The sequence below is a fragment of the Thunnus maccoyii genome, chromosome 2 (assembly GCF_910596095.1).
Source record: "Thunnus maccoyii chromosome 2, fThuMac1.1, whole genome shotgun sequence".
NCBI classification, from domain to species: domain Eukaryota; kingdom Metazoa; phylum Chordata; class Actinopteri; order Scombriformes; family Scombridae; genus Thunnus; species Thunnus maccoyii.
The window spans coordinates 32,208,913-32,234,516 of NC_056534.1; the positions used below are offsets into that span (position 1 = coordinate 32,208,913).

General features: G+C 44.4%; 1 protein-coding gene across 1 annotated transcript; it reads right to left on the bottom strand.

Annotated features, from left to right (window-relative positions):
- Positions 1-275: 275 nt before the first annotated feature.
- Positions 276-24,678, bottom strand: LOC121886578 (adhesion G protein-coupled receptor L1-like). The gene is made up of 24 exons (XM_042396674.1): positions 24,653-24,678; positions 16,556-16,675; positions 14,652-14,865; positions 14,022-14,131; positions 11,749-11,956; positions 10,439-10,703; positions 9,982-10,321; positions 9,601-9,894; positions 8,968-9,071; positions 8,629-8,814; positions 8,474-8,512; positions 8,185-8,365; positions 7,956-8,078; positions 7,547-7,764; positions 7,247-7,420; positions 6,334-6,546; positions 5,877-6,097; positions 5,639-5,705; positions 5,433-5,521; positions 4,687-4,855; positions 4,441-4,590; positions 4,255-4,351; positions 4,049-4,159; positions 276-3,025 (listed from the first exon to the last, which is right to left on the bottom strand). The coding sequence occupies exons 2-24, from the start codon at positions 16,623-16,625 to the stop codon at positions 1,038-1,040; spliced, it is 5,631 nt and encodes a 1,876-aa protein (XP_042252608.1). The 5' UTR covers positions 16,626-16,675; positions 24,653-24,678; the 3' UTR covers positions 276-1,037.
- Between the last annotated feature and the right edge of the window lie 926 nt (positions 24,679-25,604).

Below are 25,604 nucleotides of genomic sequence, written 5' to 3' on the forward strand. Positions count from 1 at the left end.
CTTTCTACTGTAGATATAGTTCTTCCTTTTTCTGAAACTCTCCATCTCTCCGCACATCCACACGAACACAAAGAGAAACGTTTATTTCACATGTTTACTTGAACTTCAATAGCAATACAAGACAATCAGAACACTTGAGGTCGATATGTACAAGGATCTCGGGGGTTGCAGAAAAGTTCTGAGGTTTTATATGATCGTCTCTGTAGTCAAGAGTTCTGTTGCTAAGACAAACTCCATGGCAACGTGTTCGATCACCAGCAGTTAGTGGCGGGTGGGGGTGGGGGTGGGAGGGGGGTCAGAGGTTTTGGTCTTGATGTGAAATGGGATTGGTCAAGAGTTCAAAATCAGAGGGAGGGGATGTGTGTAAGAGGCCCCCCGTTGATATTGATAAAATGCTTCACTGTGATACATTAATTATACAAGAATGATGTATATACACGCGCACGCTTTATCTCTCACACACACACACACACGCCCTTACACACACGCATGCTCATCAAGCTACACACCCACACACACATACGCTCACACACACACATACTTGAGCACTTTCCTCCTACAGTATGTAGCCTTGTAAAGCCACTAGAAAGTCATGCACATGTTCTTTGAAAGGATTTTTTGGCAACACACAAGTGCTTCTTTGACACACTGTTTGCTTGCTACAGGGAGGGGCAACACCCAGCCAATGAACCAATAGAAACTTAGACGATGGGCCAGTAAGGATAAGCACTGATGAGACAGGAAGACACAGCAGGGTTCAGGAAAGAGAGAAAAGAGAGGAAGAGTTATGAATGGATCACAGTTATAGAAAAGTAACAAAACATGAAAAGGGGGAAGTCTCGTGGTGATCGGGAGATAGAAGCAGGGAGGAGCCATCACTGTTACCGTCATCATCGCTACCTTCATCACCCATCATCATTATCATCTTCTTCATCTAAATCATCATCATTTCCATCAGTTTGATTATCATCATGTTGTTTTTGTCGCCTTCTTCCTCCTCCTCCCTGGTTTCTATGCCCCGATCACCACCGCCCTAGTCACAGGCTTGTCACTCGCTGCATCTGTCCGTCGTCTCCCTCAGAGGTGGGCTCTGCTGTGTACACTGCCTCCCCATTGGATGCCGGCGGCGGCGGCGGCGGCGGCTGGTAGAAGGTCTGCAGGTGATTGGGCCTTGGGCCCAGCGGGGGTCGCCCCAGGCTGTAGGGCAGCTCCAGGGCAGGCCGCTGGGGCTGGCCAGTGGGACTGACCTCCTCTTGACCTTCAGGGCTGCTGTCTGGGTAAGAGAGGGTCGGAGGGGAGGTGCGGATGTAGAAGCGAGGAGGGGAGCTGCTTCGGCTGTACACCTGCGGGGAGTGGCGGGAATAGAGATTGTTGGGAGGCGAGTTGGTGTCACGTGGAGCGAAGATATTCGTTGGGGGAGAGCTTCGGGGGAAGATGCTAAGAGGTGGTGAGCGTCGGTCTCCGGGGTAGAGCGGGGAGGGGTTTGAATCTCGGGCGTAGATAGGTGAGGAGTCAGGGTCAAGGTCAAGGTCAGGGGTCAAAGGCAGAGCAAAGCTGTCAGAATCCTCTCGTTCGCTATGATACCGAAGAGACCCTCTATCTTTTCCTCTTTTCCTCCCGTCTAGACCGCCATCTTTGCTCTCAAACAGGAAAGATTCCTCCCTGTCTATATCCATCCCCCCTCTCCACACATCCAGCGCTCTATCCTTCTGTTTGTCATTCTCTCGTTCAATCCCTGCTCTCCAACCATCCCTGTCCTTTAAAAACAAGGATTCTTCCTTCTCTCTCTCCTTCCCGCCTCTCCATCCGTCAATCCCAAAATCTTTCTTCTGAGTTATAAAAGTCTCTTCCTGCTCTGTCTCCGCTCCTCCTCGCCACACCTCCATCCTCCCGTCTCTCTTCTCCAGCAGAAGAGGTTCCTCCCTATCTCTCTCCATTCCACTTCTCCACTCGTCCATCTCTCCTTCTCTCTTCTGAGAGGTAAAAGACTCGTCCCTTGCTCTGTCTGCACCTCCCCTCCATTCGTCCATCATTACGTCTCTTTTTAAGAGAAATGTCTCGTCCTTGTCTCTGTCCTGGCCGCCCCTCCATGCCTCTACACCTGCCTCCCTCTGTTTCATCAGCAGCGGCTCCTCCAGAGCCTTGTACAGGGGCTCAGACTCCTGTGGGGGAGGGGGAGGAGGAGGCGGGAGTGGTCTGTCCCGGTAACGATCCCGGTCTCTCTCCCTGTCTCTGTCTGCCTGGCTCGAATCCGCTGTGTTGCGGTGGCGGGACAGAGTACCAGGGGTGCGGCTGAGGGTGGAGTAGGGCCGAGCCTGAACATCAGGGGGACGTGCTTGCTGCCTGTCCTGGAGCCCGCGACGACCCAGAGTGCCTTGGAGCTGTGACCTCTCGCCATCTTTAAGCAGTTCACGGGACTCAGAGTCTCCAGGAACACGTGAGTGTGACCAGCCATCTTGTAAGCGTGGCGTTGTGGCGTGATCTGTTCCGTGTGTGGAATGTGTCTCATTGTCCTGTGTGTGGTGCCTTGTGTGCGCCCAGCCCTCTTGTGCGTTGTGGCGTGAGTTTGGCTGCATGGTGGCAGCCCAGCCTTCCTGGGCTTGCTGTGCATGTCGAGTTAGTGTGGCAGTGTGAGTGAGAGCTGCTCTGTCATGGTGGTGAGGCCTCGCCAAGCTTCCATAGCGCTCAGGAGGAACAGGCATAGCAACCGACGGCCTCAGGTTGCTCTGCACCAGCTCTGAGATGATCATCTTTTCCAGCGCCGCTGCGTCAGACAGGTTACAGCGCATTCCAGCACCACTGCCCAGATCTGTGGCACCATGGGGGGTGAGGAGGGCTGGAGAAATGTCATCCGCTCCCATCCCAACTCCTCCCTCCCTCAGAAGGTCAGTGCTGCCCACCACTCCAGCTCGGGACCCAGGCGTGGCCCCCAAACCATGCAGGGTGAAGGTATTAGGAGTGTAGCCTCCGTTGAGACACACACTGTCCAACCCACAGGACTCCTGGCTCTGGGATACACCAACTTCTGTTGGAAGAAACAGGAAGATCCATATTACAGATGGACAGAAATACCATAAAAGACTCAGATGAGGAGATTTACATGAATGAACGTATGAATAAATGAGCAGAGCTTAGTGTTCATGTGCCTACTGAGGGTTTGGCTTTACCAAGAAGATTTGGGTATTAACAGTATCGTTTGATGAAATGTTTGGTTATGTAGCCAGATGGAAGAGATGTACATTATGTCATCATGGTCTGTGCATAGTTACTGTGTGCAAATATAGCACAGATAGTCTAGGAATTGAACCACAGTGCACAAGGAAGTGACGCTAAATGATCTGAGTGAGCACAACAAAGGAGAGCTCATACTCTGCTTGTTTCTGAAGGTTCCTACTGGTCCACGTTAAGTAAGAGAGACAGAGAGGGAAATTGTCAAAAAAACACATATAAGACAAACATTACAAGCTCATAAATGAAAAACAGAACACCGAACAGGAATAAAACAAATTCACAGCACTCAATTCACTCAATGCATTTACTGAACTTTTAATTCCAAGCATTCATACTGTACAGAAACAAAAACTGACAAACTGTGCTATGCAGAAGTCTTACACCACATGGGAAATTTCTGTTCAGGGCTACTAGACAGGGGAAAAAACAAGGTAGAGAAAGTCAAAAGAAAGGTGATGGAAAAATGTAAAAATTTTATCAAAAAGTATGTCAAGATTTAACACATTAAACCTCTTTGCCAGTCACATGCTGTTTGTCTTTTACACGAAGAACTGGTGGAATTTACTGCAGGACATTCACAAAACCAATGTTTTTTTTTTCTGTTAATGCAATTGCTGCAAATATCATAAAACTTCTTCTAAGTCAAAAACACTTTTTAAGCTAGTTAGATCTTAAATAGGTTGCTTTAAATAAACAGTATTCAGTATGGCATAAGACTTTTGCAACATAAATAAAAGGACACTTAAACATACCAGCGGAGGAGAGTAAATGAGCTGTATGTAGAAGAACAGACACAGTAAGCTGTAATGAGATGTACCTGTGGAGGTGAAGGGTTGATTGTATCCCTGGGCCAGCATCGTGTCATAAGGAGAGGCTCCTGCATGAGTCTGCAACACTGGATTGGTAAGGAAATGGTTCCCCAAAGTAGCTGTAAAGAGAAATAGGGAGATAAATAGATTTCACTTTCTACATCAACAGACAAAGGACCCTAAGATAAAAAAACAGACAAACTGTAATCTTTACCTCGGTTAAGAGTAGGGGTGTTGTTAACATCTGCAGCGATGAAAGACGATTCAGTCTGTCTGCGTACAGTGTCATTCCACATCCTCCTGATACGACTCTGGAGCGAAAATATTTCACACAAGGTCAAACCTGGCTCAGATAGAGAAAAGAGACAGAGACGTACAAGTGCAGCATATTGTAGAGTACCTGTCTGTTAGCCGTGGCTCTCCGACTCTGGCTGCTGGTGTAGCGGCTGTTGGACCGCAGCGCAGCACCCTTCACAGAGTCCGGAGAGCTGGACGAGGAAGTTGCACAGCACTGCGAGAGACGCAGGCATCGGCCATAGTCCTTCTGGCCCTACACCCAATATTTAAACATGTAAGTTTAGTCACAAATGGTGAGATTACAAACAGACATTTGCAGTTACATAACGACACGTACACAGCGACTGACCTTCCTTGCGAGGGTGCAGTGCAATATGATAATGAGGAGCCCCTGGGCTGTGTTGAGGGAGGAGAAGAGGTATGCCAAGAGGAGAGACGGAGCAGACAGGAACATCAGGCCCGAGGACCAGTTGACGCTCTGCAGGAACAGCAGCGTCAGCGAGCCCACCGCCCACGCTCTGGAGACACGAGAGGAGGAGGAATCCAGATGAATCACGTTTGTTTTTTCTGACAAGCAAGTTCAACAAGAGTTCACCTACCTACATCTCTCAAAATGCTCTTTTAATTCTATTTTTCATTTCTCCTGTGCTTAAAACAGTCGAGGACGTTAAACTGTGTTTTGACTTTCCAGGCCAAAAAGAGAGCTCGGGTGTGTGTCACAAAATGCTTGAGATAAACAAAGACAAAATATTGGCTCCCAATTTCCACTAACATTTTTTTTGAATGTTTAAGACAACTACAAAGCTCTAAATAGAATTATTCTTATTAAACAGACTGCCTCCAGCTCAAGAAACAGTCATTAAACATTTTTTTTAATATCTTTTATAATCAGGTTCTATACAATATTTTACCCAAACTATCACAGCTACTAAAAACATAATAACAATAATAATAATAATAATAATAATAATAATACAAATGGGAACAGGAAGGTAGGAGAAAAGAAAAGAAAGCTACTCAGACACAATGAACCAAGTTCATCTTGGTTCTACGCATTATCTCCTGCAACAGATCAGCATGGGACACTGTACTAACCTCAGGTTGTCATGGCGACTGGAGTCTGGCTTCAAGGCAGCAGTGCTGTGCATCTTATGTAAGGTCATCACCAAGACAACCAGGTTCAGCTGAGGCCAGAAAAGACACACATCAAACACTGTTTAATATCTATTCATAAATACGTTGTTGATTAAATAGAAGATATGTGAAAAGATTGTTGTCTGCCTGTGAGCAAGAACTCTTACCGTAATGATGACAGCTATGGGTCCAAGGAAACTCCAGATGAAGTAATTGTCTGTACGTAGCCAGCATCTACACACGCACAAACAAATCACAGGGCAATTAGAACATCCAAAACAACAAACTTGGTCTGGGAGCCGACACAAGAATGAACATATGGTGGAAAGTAACTGTTCCCAATCAAAACATGCACACACACACACACACACACACACACACAGACACTCATAGAGGTCCACGTACGCAGTTTTTGAGCCGTAGCCTCTGAAGTCTATGGCTGCAGACACGGCCACCACCAGGCCAGGAATAGAGTAGCCGCACAGGTAGAAGTACTTCCTCCTGGAGTTACGTCCTTCAAAAACTTCTCGCTGCAGCAGGTACAGTTCCACTCCCTCCAGACACAACCAGCAAAACACTGAGAGCAAGGAGAAGTGCAGCAGGCCAGCAATGATGGAACACACAACCTGCAAATGTGGATGAAGAAACAATAAAATAAAAAACAACAGAGTGATGGGGAGGATAACAACAAAGGAAAAATGCCCTTTAAGATTTGTACAAAAAATGTACACTTTAGGTAAAAAATGATACTTTACAAACCCTAAAAAGTGCATTATAAAATCACAATAATACCCTTGATGTTATAAGTTTTTACTCTTTCCCAATACTTCACTACTCTGTGTTATATTAGTCCAGCACTCACTGTGTATTGAGTCTTGTTGGCACCGACAAGAAAGAGCAGCTCAGTGATCAGCAGGTTGGCCCACAGGTTGCAGTGGATGGTGCTGTGGTCTGTGTGCCAGGGCGCCCCCTGGCAACACAGCGTGGTAAGACAGATGGCCAAACACACCAGTGCAACAGAGATGCCAACCCAGGAAACGACATAGACCAGAAGCTCTTCTACTCCGACGGCGGACTGATAAAGAGCGATAAAGAGCATATGTCTGAATGTAGGGACATGTGTTGATGCAGGTTTGTGAGCATATGTGGATGTATTTTCTAGTGTGGAGTACTTGTGTGTCTGTTTATGTGTCCCTGTGGGTTACATAACATCTATTCAAATGAATCACACCCAACAAGAACTAGAACATCTTACAGAGAACACTTAATTTAATTTCATGGCAGGCAAAATACCCTGCAGCATTAATCAGTCTCTCTCTTACAGCTACAACCCACAATTATCACCCCCTCTGTGCCTGATTTTTAAACAACATCTTGGGGAGCATGGTGAGGGTGATGTTCAACTGTGCCACCACAGATGAGAGCACAAGAGTGGAGTCAGGAAGCCATTGATGTTCAAAGGTGGAGCAGGATTTAGTTAAAAAGTTAAAGTTTGGAAACTGGACATCTACAAAGAAAATGATAGCGATAAAAATGTAAAATCCAAGCCTGACCAGCACTGTAGTTCTCCAGTAAGCAACATTCTTGCAACACTAATCTATCTGATATCATTATCCTGCCAGTTAGTGTCAGTATAAACAAGTTGTTTACATCAAGTTACATTTACTCCTGCACACTCAGCATGTGAGAAGAACAGAAAATCGAGCTGCCTTCTGTCTGCTGTGAAGGAGAATTAAAGACTGTCAACTGTTGTTTTCGTGTTGTGTGTTACTTACAGCTGGTTGCTGGTACGTCATGAGGACAGCATAGCTGGACAGGTGGTTGCAGGCGCAGGTAGTGTGTGTGTTGTTGGTGTGTAACAGGCGGCAGCCCTGTGTGGACCACCTGCCACTACCAGACACCCCTGATGCGTTCCAGAAAGAGCAGTTGGGGCCGAAGTGGTTCTCCAGCTGTGAGGACACACACCAAAACACATGAGCGTCTTTTCACAGCACTCACTGACCAGATTATTTACAGCTTCATTAGGAAGCTACTCATTCTAAATATTAATTACAAAGTAAAATTTCCAAACAGACCTGCAGGTGCCTGAGAGTGAAGATGACCGGCTCGGAGAGGTACACTCTGTTTGAGCCTCTGTGCACAGAAGCAGAGATGACGTGGGAGTTGACCACCAGGCTCCTACGCCTGACCTCTGACCCCTGGCCAAGCCCCAGTCCAAGCCGCAGAGTAGAGTTCTGGGTGGTCAGGAAGGAGCCCAAGTTCTTATAGAGAGAGAGGACTAGCTTCACCTGGCCTGCAGAGGAAACCGCAGAGGGGAGGGCAACATTGAAAAGAGGTGGACATTAATATCTGATTTATTACTGATTTATGAGATGACTAGATTTTACATTATATTTTGTAATGTTCAGATTTTTATATGTGGGGAAAATCTCCAACAAAGGCAAAGATGTCAGTGTAGAAAATGTTAAATAGTTAGTCACAGACCATTGTTGCTGTATTGTTGCAGAGCCACTGCTGAAATCTGCAGGATGCTGTCACTGTCATAGGAGTGAGGGAACGTCAGGTCCTGTATGTCCGCCTCTGTATTTAGCACATACACCTCCAGATCTGTGCACACACACAAAGACAAACACACATACACAAAATCCTGGATGAGCTGGCATTTTCCACAGTACACAGAGTGAGAGAGCTGAGAAACACAAAGACCACCTACCAACATTTGGTGCTCTGTCACTAAAACGGCCTTCATAGAGGTTGTTCGCCAACAGAAATGCTCCTTTCTCTACTGCGTCTAACAGCAGTGATGCTGAGCGTGACTGGTCAACACTGCTCATATCAGCCCAAGACACCAGAGCCTCAGGACCCAGCAGGTTATCGACTGTCTGAACGACCGCCTGAGAGAGAGAAAGACAGACAGAGTGTTTTATCTATCTATCTATCTATCTATCTATCTATCTATCTATCTATCTATCTATCTATCTATCTATCTATCTATAGCTTACCTGAACATAAGCCCTGCATGTGCGTTCCCTCTTCTGAAGCTGAAATGAAGAAAAACATCAAGCATCTATTGTTAGAATTATCATCGTTGACATTTCCGTTTTCATTTCAAGGAAAGGTCAAGTACACATCCACGTTGACAACAGGAACAATTTACCTTGTTGTAATTGCGTGCTGCAGACTCTTTATTGGCTGGTCTCAAGGCCTGGAGCTGGGAGTCCAGGATGTCCAATAGTTGTTCAATTAGCTTGACGGACATGCTGACATCACCGGCATAGATCCGACCCCGGGTCAGGTTGACCAACTCCCCCGCGATGTTGGCTGCGTTCTCTCCGCTCTTAATCTGGAGTGAGGCGGGGGTGTTTATAATGTCAAATATTTTGACATTTAAGAGAGAGCTGCTTGCTGTCTGGCTTTAGGACATTTGCACAGTGTGTGTGTGTGTGTGTGTGTGTGTGTGTGTGTGTGTGTGTGTGTGTGTGTGTGTGTGACTCACCTTCTGTGCAATTTGGCTGACCCAGGGAGAGGTACAGTTGGAAAGGTCAGGCCCTCTGGAGCTCCAACCCACTGGAGCTGACATGCACTGATAGGAGGCTATACCTGCAGAGACACACAGGGTGACACAGACAGTCAAAAAGATAAAGGACTGACAGGTGACTACATAGATATGAGGTGGGTCTGTTAGGTGTAAGTGTAAGACAACAGCAACACCTGTTTTCAGCTATAAACATGATTCAAAATATGATTATTCTCCAGGGTAATCATCAACTCTGTGCTACACCCATGTCCGAACCATTAAACACGATTAGGACGAGGCAAAAGCACCACAGCCTTATCTACATAATCTTCATATTAGCTTTTCCTCAGAGGGAGAGCTGCGCTGAGGAAGACAGCTGCACATCGAGAAGAAGCGTTGATGAACCACATCTCTTAACAGTATAACATCTCTCTTCTTCTTCTCTCTCATTTGAAGGCAAGTTCAGAGAGAGGACATCTGACTACATTTCAAAGAGAAACGAGATACATACACACACATGCAAACACGCACACACACACACACACACACACACACGCACAGACTGGCATGCTCACATCTGCACACACACGCACACACACATGCCACACTTACCCAGTGACCCTTTAGGGCAGGGCCTCTCCACTGTCTCTCCCTTCAGGGTGGGGGGCCATTGTACCCCACGTGCCACCCGTCCCTCACATCCGCCCACTTGACCGGGGCCCCCAGGGGCCAAGGGGACACGTAGGGGGGGCCGTGGGGTCAGAGGGACCATGGCTGTGATCGGCCTCTGGTCAAAGGGCCCCCGGTTGATGACACCAATAGGGTGAGAGGCTGACGGCCGCACGGGAGTCAACGCAACAGTAGCTGTGTAGGAGCGGACGGTCGTCATCAGAGAGGAGAGCGGACCTGCAGGGATGAAAACACTGTTGATTCTCTAGATACATCAAATATGTCCGATAACACTTACAACTAAACTGCGCTTGCTCAACAGACCTTTAGTTGGAGGTGGTGGTGTGAACTGCAGCGGGTATCTCAGCACGTAGTAGTTATTCCACACATACAGCTGGTTGTCTCTGGGGTTGTAGTCTATGGAGGAGATGTACTGGTAAGGGTTAGGGAATGGTATTTGAACGGGCAGCTCCTGTCCTCGACTGGTGTCGTAGGCGTAAACCACCATGTCGCTGCCGACCCGGCCGTCCGCCTGCCCCTCATCGTCCTGGAAGATGGAGCGTACGGCATAGAGCACGCCACAAGCCATGAAGGCATTGCTCGCCCCACGTTTGTCAAAGCCGGTGGCCCACGTACCCTCAAAGCGCAGGGTGTACGGGTTCACCTGCAAAGAAGAAGGGAAGACGTGAAAAGATGAGATAACTCAGTAATGTTTAACACCCTTTATCCTTTCCTTATTCCCTCCCAAACTCCAATCATCTCATCCAATCACTCCTCTTACCTGGCTGACCACGATGCGTCCATTATTGGCTTCAGTGGAGTAGATAACCCAAAGGCCGTTCTCATCCACTGCCAGATCGATGTCTGACTTCCCTCCCCAGCGGTAAGGCGAGGTGTCATGGTAGTTGGCATTGACCACGACTGCCTCGCCGCTCTTGATTCGTGTCCGCAGGTCATACTTGACCAGGTTGCGTGTTCGTTCCTTGTTGTAAAACACAGCACCATCATACACCACAAAGCCTGTACCGTCCACACGGCTAGGCAACCTAGGAGAGAGAATGAGTAAGAATATGTATGACTATTTACAAATTTACACTTTTTATATGAGGATGTTACTTATATTATTAAGTAACAAAAGGCAGTTACAGGCCCCGAAAACATATTTTCTCAATCAACTTCTTATTATGAGCAATGGGATCATACATAAACACATTTTCTGCCAAATTTCAGGATTTTGCAACATTTGAATCATAATGTGATGATTGTTTCCTCATGTTTCAACTCAGAATTGGAGCAAAGTTTTCAGGAGCTTTAATTTCTCATTTAGAAAACAAATGCTGGTTTATTCACATTTTTGAATTGAATGGAAAATTGACACTAGCCCTCAGGGCTGCAACTAATTGTAGCCATTATTAATTCATGTTTAATTAATCAATCATCATTGATCTTTTTTTTGGAAGGGAGGGCGGGGGGGGGGGGTTACTCTCAAGTCAAGCCAAATGTATTCATAGAACACATTTGAAAACAACAGGTCCCAACTAAAGTGCTCAACCGAGACATTTGAAATACAATTAAATAATATATTAAATAATAATAATTAATAAATTGGTAAACAACTGTAACGGACAAAATTAAAACCATTTTAACATTATATTAATGATTAAGTGGACTCGAATGCAATTGTATAAACTTGGATCTTTATCCAGGATTTAAAAGTAGCGGTATATAGGGAAGGTAACAGTGAAGGATAAACTGTTCCATGGCCTGGGTGCAGCAACAGAAATGCTTCAGTCCCCTTTGGATTTTGATTGTGATCACAAGATCTGAGGGACCTGAATGTAGAATATGGACTAAAGTTCCCAAGATCACAACTTCAAATTGCTTGTTTTGTCTGACCAACAGTCCAAAATGTATTTAATGGACATGATATAACAAAGAGAAAAGCAAGATATCTTCACATTTGAAAAGCTGGCACCAGCAAATGTTTTGCATTTTAAATGGAGCATTAATTGATTATTAAAATTGTTGTCAGATAATTTCCTGATCAATTAATCAACTGTTTCTACAACACGTTACACACTCATCACTCACTTATAGGTAGTGGTGACTCTGTTCTGCCTGTAGTCGTCCCAGGAAGCGTACTCATACAGCACCTCTGTCCTATACGGCGTCCACGGCATGACGTACAGCCTGTCGCCAGCCTGCAGCGGGTCCTTACACCACGCCCCTGACTGATGCTCTGCCTCCAGGAGAGAGGAGGCCGGCTGGATACTGAGCAGTGAGCCGGGACAGACGAAAACTGGAAGATGGGAATTAGGCAGGGCAGACAGAAGGATGTGAGGATGAAGAGAGAGGGAAGTGAGGGACAGAAAAAGATTGGAGAGATAGTGAATGCAGGTGCAGGGAGAAAATGGATCAATGCGTGAAAAATGGATTGAATTAGATGCAGTTGATGCAGTGTGATTAAGGAAAAAGAAAGAAGAGAAAAAGAGAGAGGTCTTTAAAGCACCTGTGCTGATCTCAAAAGGCAAGCAACTGAAGAGACGTAAACGTGTTGAAAACCACACACTGTTAGTGTGTGTGTGGTGAGTAATACAACAGGGACACTGCAATGAAAGGTGTGTGAGAGTATTTATGTGCTTTGTGTGTGTGTGTGTGTGTGTGCATGTGTGTGTGGGGGTTAGTGCAAAAAGAGTGAAAAAGAGTGTGAGGTAGAATCAGGGACGCAGAAGGCGGGGCTAAATTTTGCCTTGAAGTGAATGAGAGGGCAGGTTAGTTTTACGTCGAGCACAACGATCGGTCCACCCACATGTCAATAACTGTATGGACACATGTATACTGTACAGTCTCACTGGCATGCAAATAGGCATGCACACACACTCACACACATAAGCAGTGCTTGGTAAGCACACATCCAGACGGATATACAATCACACACATTTGGTCTTATTTTTCCTATGAAGATAAATAAGGGGCTCTTCCTATAAGGGAAGAAAAGGGAAAATAAGCATGAAGAGGATGATTGGACAAGAAGGAAGGTAGAGTGAGAGAGAGGAAGGAAGAAAGAAAGAAAGAAAGAAAGAAAAACAGAAAGAAAGACAGAAAGAAAGAAAGGGTGCTTGTGTGTGAAAAGGGACTAGAGCATAGAAAGAGTATAAAGAAGATTATGTTTATGTTTGTGTGGGCAGTTGTGTTTATGTTTGTGTGTGCACAGAGAGATTGAAGGAGAGAAATAAGAGACAGACAGATCGACCAGGAGCAAGAGAGGAGGAGGAAACTGGAGAGAGAAAGAAAGAGAGAGAAGAGGAAGGTGCAGAACCTGGATAAAATTGGATAAAAGGACGGGTTTCCATACAACAAGAGATGGATAAAATGGGGGGGGGGGAACCGAGTAGGAAATGAAAAAAGGGGGGCAACATCCAGCATGACTACGAAACAACGTCCTAGGGTAGGAGGAAGAGAGAGATGGTAGGAGAGAGCAAGAGCAGAAGAGAAAGAGGGAAGGGGGGTTGGAGGGGGGAGGGGGGTCGGGGTAAGGAGAGATCAAGATGCTACAATGTATTGTCTTTACCTTTTTGGTCCACTTCTACTCAAGCATAGGAAAAAAAGAGGGAGAGAAAGAAAGAGAAATCAGAGGGTGAAAGAAGGGAAGTAAAGAGAAGCAAGAACGCAAGCAAGAGAGAGAGTGAAAGAAAGAAAGAAAAAGAAAGAAAGAAAGAAAGAAAGAAGGAATTGCAAAGATAGAATTGCAAAGATAAAGACTTTGGAACTCATTCTCACCACAACATTATAGTCCCCCATAAAAAAGAAAGTAAGAAGCACAACAAGAGACCTAGCACACTCCCCTCCTCCTCTCCCCGCGTCTCCCACCCTCCACACCCCCCCTCTCCTCCCTCCAACCCTCCCGATCTCTCCTTCCCTCAATCAGGCTCCTGTGGAGAAAAGAGAGCGACTCCTGTGGCGTGAATCTGGAAAAGAAAACACACACGCGCATGCACGCGCAAGTGCACACACCCACTCTCCCACACACACACACACACACACACAGAAGAAGACATACAGTATGCAAATGTCTTACAGTTCCTCTCTCTGTACTCTCTCCATCCAACTTTCTTTTTTCGTATTTCAAACACACACAGATGCACACACTTCCTGAGAAAAAGAAAAGGATCTCAATTTTTTTTTATCCATCAATCTCTCAGGGATACAGTCGACATCAGAGGTTATTAGAACAAAAAAAAAAACACCTTAAACCTAAAATGTAGCTTGACAAAAATAGGTTAAATCTTTGTGTTTTTGCGTGCACATGCACATATTTGTGTGTAGTCATGTTTATGTGTGTGTTTATTTATATGCATACTCACTATAAGGGACACACTCATACTGGATCTCCAGGTATTTGTATGTTCCAGGACAGGGGTCTGGGAAGACGTCAACCCCTGCGACCACGACACACTGAGTCCTGTTGTTACACCTGGAGAACAAGGCAGAGAGAATGGATGGAGGGATGATGGATCAGTAAAAAAAGATGATGGAGTGAGAGAAGAAAGAAAGAAAGAAGGGAGGAATGGAGAGTGATTAACAGACAGGAAAGGGGAAGCAAAGGACGCTCCATTTGTCTACTCTACCTCTCCCTCTCTCTGACTATTGATCAGTTCTTCTAGGAAAACACTGCTGAGTACACAGCTAATGGTGCAGCCAGGCACTCAGACTCAGCTGGAGAGATTATTGCACTTGCACATACACATGACTCACAACACAAGCATTTGCTCCGTCTACTGTTTCCTCTGACACATATCAACATGTATATTGTGCTGCAATGCACGCATGCAGTATGTACAAAACAGTAGATGTTCTCATTGATTGGTTTAACTGCTTCCAAAATACTGGCACAGCAGCGACAAAATGATTTACATCTTTACTGTGTAATATAACCTCTTGAACAAACACAGAATACAGTCATCACTGGATCCATCACACACATGCATACACACCTCTGGGCCATAATCTTTAGTGCGTCAGGGAGGTAACACTGTGTGTTCTCCATCTGGAAGGGGTCTGCGTCACAAATCTTGTCATCAGTGCGTCCATAGTTGGCGGTCTCCACCATCACCACATCACTTCCTGGGCAGCGTAGCTCAATTGGGTAACCCTCGCATGCCAGCTCCCTGCGTAGCAGCCCGAATGGCATGGCAGCCCGGGACATAGCTGCTTATGAGAGGTGGAGGTGGGGAAGAAGGGTGGGGGATGAGTTGGGGCAGACGGTGAAATTTTCATGAGCAATTTGTATTTACAAGCAATGAGCTTAAGAATCCAGTAAATGAACTAGGTCATTGGTGCCTTTATCCCTTTGTAAGAGGCAGGGAATAATGTGATCTGTAGCGGCCTGTAGTTAAAGTGGTACTCCAGCAATTTAGTATTGCACTTCCATAAAATTGGGGCTCACAAGAGACACATTTTAAGAAGAGTAGTGCAGCAGAGGCTGCGATATCCTGACTTTTAGTCCTCAGTGTGGGTTACCCTCCAAAAATACTGGATCCTACATTTCCCGTAATGAAACCAACAGCATATTTAGTTAGACCCTCCCTGTCAGGTCAAGTCCACACACCCAGTTTGTGACAAATCCTTTCTGTTATAAAAGTCTAAAGGCGTAAGCTGTGATAACCCTAATTAATTCATTAGTAGTATTTTTTTTCTGACTTTAGAGAGCTCCCTCCAGAGCCACAGAAGACATTATACAACTGTTTACACAGGCTGTGTAGAACTCCCAACGGTGAGTATACAGACTTACTGTGCAAAATTGATTGAGTTTCCCATTAAATAACTACTCTAGGAATTAGATCAGCCATCTCATATCTTCACACTCTAATAATCCGCGAATTAAGGCAATGCTCTGAATTCAACAGATATAAACACCTTACTTTGAATGACTTCTTCAATCAAAGCATGCCTATACCTGTATTTTACCTAAACATAACATAATTAAAACCCGGAAATTTATTTGGCTCCTTGATCACCTCATGTGTGATTTAAGTTAATCTTTAAAATGTGTGAAAGCTTACACTGGAAGGATTCCCAGATGACAACAGAGTGTGACTGTTGACATAAATCGTACCACACATACACTATAAACACCTACGTGTGATGTGACGCGTGGGTACGTTGCACTATCTTGTGTTTCGAAGTCAGCGGGGAGGATGGAGCTTATACTACTGGCTGTCAGGTACTCAGCAAACCCAATCAGACAAGTATAAGATTTTATTTTCCTTCCTGTTGAAGGCTACATCTCACTATGTCACGCATGCTCTGTGCGTAAATTCCCCTGAACCTGCCATATTAATCCATGTAAACCTGGGTTATTGGAGAAAATCACATTACCATTACCTTAATCCGGTTGTTCACATCAGCCCGAGTATCATGCACACATGAAAAGGCGTTTGCTGTATGGGGATTAGACCCATATTAAAAGCGAACACGTCAGCATGATCAGTATGCTGCTGGTGTACAGTAACTGTCTGTGGTGCTGAATGACTGATTGTTTATTAACTAGGAGCTGCAGGCGGCTTCTGAAACACTCCCTTTGGCCATACTTGAAATGTTTTGGTAATCTTTTGTTTATGTAGGTCACAGCATTTCAAAAACTTTGCCAAGATGACTTTGCCTTCCTTCGGAGGCACTGGGCTGAGTTCCACTTCACATAACGACTTTGCTCACAAACAGTGACATACATTTTAGTCACAGGAAACGACGTACAACTGGAATAATCGACTTGTTTTCCATTTTTGTGAGCTTGTGATTCATCCTGTTGATTGCTGTGTCAGGGTCAACTCCTCGACATGATACTACAGTACCTCAATGGTGTGACGCTACTACAGTACCTCAATGGTGTGACGCTTACCTTGGTCGGAGGGGGTGACGTGAGCCAGAGTGAGCACGCACACCCCCAGGAACCACAGTGACACAGCCATGCTGGGCAGGAAGAGTTAGGACGTCACACCACCGGCTGCGTTAGGGGAGCCTGGGGAGGAAGCAGTGCAAGTGAGAGATTGAGAGTAAAGAACTGCACCCTTTCCCACTGTGCATATCAGTGTATGTGTGTGTGTGTGTATTTATGTGTGTGTATTGGATGGTCAATAACACACACTGACAATGAAAGAGTGCATGTGAGAAACACAACAAAGTGGGAGGAGGACAGAAGAATAGAGAGACAGAGAGGAGGGAGAGAAATAGAGATAACAATTGAGCAATCAGTGCAGCAAAAAGTCCCTCAATCTGCTGTTACCATGGTGATACCACAGTGCGGTCTGAGGGAGAGAGGGAGACAGACAGACAGAGTGCGAGGAGATATGCTGGGTGTATGTATCAGTGTGTGTTTGCATGTGTTTGTGAGTGAAAGCGCACGCGTGTTGTAAGTCCGTAATTAACCAGGAGCATCACTGGCCACTGACCCATAAAAGAGTCTTAATCTTTCTATCCTCACACACACACACACACATACACACATGCACGCGCACACAGGCAGGCAGGCAGGCAGAGGGCTGGACTCAGCTTAGGCCACTTTTCAGTAATCCTAAATAAATGATGTCGTGGAGACGATCTCTTCCCCAGCAGGGGTAACGAGGTAAACAGCTGACTGAAGGCGCAGGTGATCAGAGGGCAATGCTGTGCTGTGGAGTTTTACGGGGGAACATACGGGACGCAGGCAGATGAGCAAGCTACAAGAACAACAGTAATATGACTCCTTAATATAGACTGAACTCTTGGCCCTGGACAGCAGGGAGGATCGAGGCTGAACCGCAACATGCATTACATTTCTTTTTTTCCCTGCTTCGCATTACAATCTGCTGCTGGAGTATGTACACAAAATTGAGCATAATGGTCCCCGGAGTGTGTGTGTGTGCGTGTGCGTGTGTATGTGTGTGTGTGTGTGCGTGTGTGTGTGTGTGTGTGTGTGTGTGTGTATACATATGTATAGTTGCATGTGTTTATTTGTGACTTGCTTTTCTCTCCGTCTTCTTGTTAGGTAATGATGGGAGACAGATTTAGGTCACTCCTCAACAAATGTCCAACATGCATTCAAAGACTTGCGCTTGTACAAGTGTGCAGACCCAACACACACATGCACACACACACACACACACACACAGGCACATACGCACGCACATACATGCAGAAGAAAGGGAAGACAGACCTCTGCCTTCTTTAAGTCCACTGAACCAACAAGGCTGTAATAAAGGCCCCAGGACCACTGCGAAACACACACAAACCAACATGTCTACACACACACACATACACACACTAAACATAATACATAAAGGACTCAACAGAATGAGAACCTTTCCAATTTTATCACACACACACACACATTTGTGCACATGCATGTACACACAATACGTCTCATCTCATCCAAAACCCTTATGGCAGCATGTTCTTTTGCTTGCAACCCCCCATCTCTCTCTCTCTCTCTCTCTCTCTCTCTCTCTCTCACTCACTCACCCATACACACACACACACACAAACCCTCAAGTGTTGATGCAGAGTAAGTAGAGCAAGGACACTGATGGGCCTTGACAAAGCCACACACCGAGTCCCCCTGTTCACAGCACCATGCTCCCTGCCTGCAACCAAAATCCAGCCCCAGGCCACCGGCCGGCCTACTTGGAGGAGCAGCAGTCGCTAAGTGAGAGTGTGTGAGTAGTGGGCCTGGAGTGAAATACATTATACACACACACACACGGGCATTAACGTTCATGAACACAGATATTATGCCAACAGTATGTTAAACATCCTCTAAACAATCTAACAAGTACATCTAACAGTTTTAACAGTGACACATTCATCAGTTGCCATAACATCAACATACAATTTTCCCCTTTTTGTTTCCCCTTTATACATACATTTAGTGTTGTTAAAACCATCTTATTTCACACTGTCTGTAGCAGCTCGTTTCATCTCTTCGTTGAAGCTATGTGATGTTTAAATCGAGGGAAATATTCAAACCCAAACAATGTTTTTTAAAGGCTGCACCATCTGCTCCAAAATATAGATGTTTTGTGCATATTTGTATCCATATTTCCCCAAGAATTCTTTGGAAACTTGAACTTGAACTTGAAAACCACTTGAATTTAAAATAAGGTTCTGTGGATTTGGACAATGTTTGGCTGCACAGCAACCTTACTCACCTGCACTGGCAGGTGTGATAACTAAGTCTAAGTCATTTATGAGGGAAAACTGGCAAATATTTACTGACTTTCAGCTTTTCACAGGTGAAAATATTTTTCCTATTTACATTATCATCAATGTATGTATTTGGGTTTTAGACTAAGCAAATCTAATTGCTAAGCAATGAAGACTCACCTTGGGCTCTGGGAGAGGCATTTTCACTGTTTTTACATTTTATAGAATAAACATTTAATTAGATAATTAAACAAAAAGATCATTAACAGATTGATCGGTAGTTAAAATAATCTTTACTTTGCAGCCTTAAATGACAGAGATGTGAAACAGGAGTCTGCTAAACAAATCCTCACAGACACACTGCTGTGGGAGGCAAATGATACCTGAAAGCCATTAAAGTCAGCCTGTTGGAAATCATTCAGACTGATGTGAAATCATGCCAGGTACAAAGACTCACACTGTTTAGAGATGCAGGCCATAAAATCAACAGAGAGAGGGAGAGTAACCTCCCCCTCTTTTGGTCAGAGAGCTATCAGTGCCTGAGGGTAGATCACTATGAAGCACAACGTGACAAAACAGCCGTGTAGTGTTATGTTCCTAATGGAAGAATGAATGTGTGTGTGTGTGTGTGTGTGTGTGTGTGTGTGAGATGGGGAGAGAGCAATCAAGATACGAGAGAGAGAGAGACAGAGAGATTAGACCTCTGACAGCACAGCGACAGCAAACGCTTTATTGGCTGAAATACTTTTTTAATAACAACAGTGGCAAGAATTTTCTTGTCGTTGCTGATAATATTTAAGGATTAAGAAAGGATTTGAAAACACACTACAGTGCCCTCTGTGAGTATGAGCCTGTTTCAGACCATTGACCTCTACAGCTCCCAGAGGGCTGAGGCCTACATGCTGCAGTCAAAGCCACTTACGGGGGTTTTAGAGCCTGTATGTTTGTCTGGTCGATGCGTGACTCTGGGGAATAGAGGTGTCGCCCTCTTGTCAATCATTTGCTTGTTGCAGGCAGGAAACACAGGCAGCACTCAGGGCCAAGTTCAGAGCATTAGGATCTGCACTGCATGTTGGCCGCTCCTGGGAGCATTAGCGTTTGTACTGTATGTAGCAGCCTTCATGCACACAAAGAAAATGGAAGGAAATTGCTTGCAGATATATCCAGACACAGTCATTTTCAAAGTCGCCCACTGTTTTTTTTTTTTTTTTTATGATTTTAGCCATCAGGTTTCACATATTGTCCTCTGCTAAAAGACTGAACTGAATACATAAATGTAATACATATAAAGAAAGGTAATTGCACTTATATTCTTCATGTGTGTCTACAGTATATTGAGGCTGTGTGTATGAACCTAAAGATCCCCTCCTGACATGTTTTAAGATGTAAATAAAACACTCTACTTTGAAAAATAATTAGCGTGTAATATGTTTTTTTCTGCAAAAAAAAAAGTTAAATTATCTTTCTCTTATCTTTCTATTATCTCTTATCAATTAAAATCCTTAAAATGTCATCTCCTCCTTCCATCTATGAATATGCAAATCATTTTAATTTCAGAAGTTTAACAGCTGGACACAAGATGTCTCCTACTTCACTGTAAAATCCATCCTGAGTGTTTGTGCACTGGAGGCTTCAAGTTTCTACATCACACTTGTGTGAGTTGCCTATTGGACCACGATTGGCTCCAAACCAGTTGTGATGTCACAAATCCTCCTTAAATGTACACGCCTTAAAGTCAGATTTTGATGAGCACAGAGAAACTTTCCACTTTCAGAAGATGAATGTGAAAACAGCTGTCTAGTGTCAAACTCTGCACAAACATCATTCTGCACAGTGAAGCTCAAACATCCAACTGTAGGAACAAGAAGCAAAACACATTAGTTTCCTCAAGACAACTTTCCTCACATATTCATCAAGATCGTGATGCTGCCCACAGCGAGTTATAGATCACCACGCAGGGAAAAACAACCAACTAGAATACATTAAAGAGTGATCTTTAAGGATGGGTTTGCAGTTTATTTTTAAGGCTGTCTTAAACCAATACTCACACACCAAGAATTTTCTTCTTTGAAAGATTTATTTGTCGCTGTAATTGTGCCTCCTCTCTTATAGGTTAGGGTGCCCTAACCTTGATGGGGCACAAAATCCACAGTGCCTGTTTCCTGCAAAAATGAATTCTAAAGTTCAGCTGAAGCTAATATGAAGCTCAGAACCCAACAGGTCACACTTGAACTGACGGGAAGCCTACAGGATGCTGCTTTTACATCATAAGGGATGGATGGCAAAGATGGGAAAGTTCCTGTGTTAACATCATCGAGATATATGATGATTACAGAGGATTAAAATACTGTGCATTGACACTATAATACCATATCAATTCAATCAGGGTTTAATCACATTGAACGACTGGCTGATTTGAGGCAGTTTCTAAAAAGACTTCCCAGAATTGCTACAATATCACAATATATCATGATATAAAATTACAAGAATACAAAGACCTTCATGGTCATTTCACCACAATTACATTTATACTTTTCAGTTCACTGCTACATATGCATGAAATTGCGTTTCCTGGGGCTTTGGTGAAAAAGTAGTGTAATATGAGAGAAGTATTTAAAATTTTGAATTTTAAATTTAAGGTTTAAATTAGTAGGTACAAATAATCGTGTAAGAAGAGCAATAAAATAAAATAAATATATACTGTGATGGAGGATTTTATCTATATGGCCCATCCCTACACCACAAGAACAAATATAGCTAACTAATGACTCTTACAGTGTTCATTTGGGTATGTAAGTATTATATAACTGTTTGACAGATTTGAAAAAAGGTGATTCATCCTTTTAAAATAGCACACTGTGATTAATCGTCACATGCTGCTCTTAGTTATCATAATATAACAGCAGGGAATGCTACATTAAAAAGATGTTGTAGTTCCTGGAAAAAACAACAAAAAAAAAACAACAAAATATCTTGGAGCTGTTTCGTTATTCATAACAGATTTCTAATGTTAAACACATGACACATCCACAGCTGCAGTAATGCTGCTCGAGGGACTCAGGTTTTACTGAGGTCCAAAAGTGCAAAAATGTGTTTAGAGCAGTTAAAACCTTATGCATCTGATGTAATTTTGAGCTTTTACTTGTTGCATGGTGATATACTTAACAGTTACTGTATGTGCACCACTTATTCTGAACAATCATTTAGCTTAGGTGTCTGTTGCTCTGTATGTCTTGTCCTGTCGACATACGATTTGTGTGTCAACGTAACCTGTTACTGTGAGCTGTTTCAAAATGTCACTATGTAATTCTGGGATGTGGCAAAATTTCATGGCTACAAAAACAGCCTCTGCTTCCTCTGAAATCGTTGACTGAAGTGTGACAGAGCAGAGCCGAGCTCTTGTTCGCAGGAAGGCAGAACAGGAGCTGGACAATAGGTTTGGACAATATGGTGAAATATACTGTGAGGTAACAGAATATTGTCTCCCATCAGAGATTTTGCCATATCGTATATTAGATGGAAGCTCCCTTTGAATATCTCTGGTAGTTTTAAACCACCATTGCATAATGTTAACACTGGATTTTAAGGTTTTATTCATCAATATGATGAAGTACTTTCATTTCTCAGCTACCAGACGCAAAAATTCCTGTCTGGTTATTTCATGCAAACTGTTTTTAAAATGAGTTTTCAGAAAATGTACTATTTCACAATATGCATCAATATCATGATGAAATTATACCATGACAGAAAAACGTATCCATATCACCCACAACATGAATATAACAATATATTTGAACAAGTACTTAACAAATACTTATCTGTATTTAGTGATGTAATTAAAAAAAATGTTTATTTCTGCGTTACACATAAGACAATTTTAAGAAAGAAAAACATTCATGACAGGAATATGATGATGACTAAAACAGGCCATCATTGTTCAGTTTCCTCCACTGCAACAGTCTGATAAGCTCAGGCAATTGTACCACTGAACAGTAATGCACCGATCAAGAGCAGGAAAACACAAGCTATACAGCAATATCACAGAGCTCAGAGTCAATTCATTAATCATTCGATTAAGAGAAAATGAACTGGCAATCAAACGAAACAAGAAATGGTCATTTTGTTTCCACTTTTTTTCATTTCATGGAGAAATCCATTAAAAAATTGTCATATAACTCAACACTGAAAATTGAAACCCTACAATATTATAATAAATAAAATCCCAGATGATGACTGGCTTCACATCGCAATATTGATATTACACTGATATATATCCGCCCCCAGCTCTGAACAGACCTGCGTAAACGCTCACGGCAAAAGCGAGGCGACTGACTCAGTGTATCTGACTGCTGCAAAGACACATGATAGGAGCCGTGTTAGGTGGTCCAAACAGAAAAGAGACAAATATGGTGCACTTTACAAGTCAAATGACAGAAAATCCATCCAAATTGTGTGAGTATGTGTGTGTGTGTGTGTGTGTGTGTGTGTGTGTGTGTGTTTGTGTGTGTGTGGGTGTGTGTTTGTGTGGGTGTGTGTGTGTGTGTTTGTGTGTGGGTGTGTGTGGGTGTGTGTGTGGGTGTCTATGTGGTTTAAGCAAATCAATTTGCTTTTTTTCTCCTCAGTGGTTGATGTAAATGATTTTTACATGGAAACAAAGCTTTACCTTTGTTTTCCCTTTCCCATATAAGATGCACAAACACACACACACACACACACACACACACACAGAACTAGGTGAGTCACCATATTAAAATTAGAGTTTTGTATCTCCATACACATAAGTTCAAATCAATCATCCTTTTCCTCTTTCTAACCCCAAATCTTCTATCTGATCAATATGACACACAAATGAACTACCTTCACACAGACACACACACTCAAGGTTACAGATGTAACAGAAATTCAGCCTGACAGGAGAGCAGGAGTCCTGTCAGCCACTGAGCTGTTTCTTCCTCCTCTCATCCCTCTTTCCTCCATCCATCCCTCAGCCTTCCTCCTCTTCTTCCTCTTTCATTTGCCTCCTTTTGCATCTTGCTGTCTGTCTTCCTCAGGTCACTCCTGCCTCACTGCCTGGCCTCCACCATTGACCCAGTCCTCTCTTCCCCTCTCTGAAATATTGATAATGGACTCTCTCTCTCTCTCTCTCTCTCTCTCTGCTCTCTTTTTCTGTCTGCCTCTGGTGATCTTTTTCTCCTTGTGTTCCCATCTGTGGTGAATCAGCAAACTCCGAGCCGCAAACATTCAAACCCAGCCCTGCATGCATTTATACCCCTTTGTGTGTATGTTTACACCACCGTTCGCCGCAGCACACCAGACACTGCAATGAAGGTGTGTGTGTGTGTGTGTGTGAGATAATCAACATAATTCAGCCCACCCATGACAAACCCCTTCAGTGGGGCAGCATGGGGACACCCTGAGTCATGACCACTTTCTCCCCTGCTCTCCTCTGAGGCCGAGAGGAGGCTAATCACGTGCACATGAATATTTCACAGCACTCATGGCTCACACTCCTTTACTACTGACCCAGCTTAATGGCAGCCAGGCTGTATGAGGCCCTGCACAGCAGCACATCAGATCTCTGTCCCTCAGTGATCAAATGGCCCTTGACAGCAGCAGCAGCAGCAGCAGCAAAGGAGCGGGGCACCTCTCCTGTCTTCTCAGGCATTGATCACGTATGTGTGCGTGTGCACGTGAAGAGAGAGTGAGAGAGAGTGAGAGAGAGAGAGAGAGAGAGAGAGAGAGAGAGAGAGAGAGAGAGATAGAGAGAGAGAGAGAGGAGGGGCGGGGTGCATCCTCATAGCCTATATCCATATCTTACCGTCAATCCTCCGGTTTCCCTCCTCCTCCTCCTCCTCCTCCTCCTCCTCCTCCTCGCTCACTGCGTCTCCCGCATCCCGTCTCTCCGCGTCCGCGCCCTCACCCACTATACTCTCCTCCCTGTCTCCCGCTCCGCTCTGCCCGATGCATGAAATAAAAATGAAATATTCAATAGGGATTGGTGATGGATCGGCGATACCTGCTGGGCTATAGGGCAGAAAGTAAAGCAGTCATTAGCGCGATATGTGCAACAACCACTGGGCGTCCTCCTCCTGTGATCAGTGTACTGTGTAGGGCTCCGCTCTGCTGGACCTCACACCCTCCCTCCGTCCTGTCGAGGCTCGATGTCTTCCCCGCTGCGCTGTGTGACTGTGCGTCACGTTGGTATCATAACTCCCACGGGTTTCATGCCCAGAGATGATGCTGGCTATATCGGCCTTATAGCTCCGATGGACGTGGGGAGGAAAATACACGATCGCACACACACGAAAACAATAATTAGACGGAAATGAACGCACAGACCCGGACTGCTCTGCGTCCCTCCGTCGATTCCTACACCTCACAAAGCCCAGTTGTCATTGTTGATCATATGCCTCCGAGATTGTTCACATACATCCTTGTATTTAACGGAAAATATCGTCGACGTGATAACAGCCGCTTTGCATATCCTTGAAGAATCGTGATGAGGCGCAGCAGCACATCAGGATGGATACGGGAATTTATCTGGGGTTTTTTTTTTTTAAAAAAGGCAGGAATCGTATAATAAAATTATGCTGAGGTAAAAAAAAGAAAAAAAAAAGAAAAAAAAGACAAAATAAAAATACAACAGCTGGACAACCAGGAGAGATAAGGTTTCCCGCTCCTGGCCTCGCCTTGCATCCGTCCTTCTCTCTTCTTCTCCTGGCGCGCTCTCTCTCTCTGTCTCTCCATCCGCTGGTCCGCTTGTTGCGCGT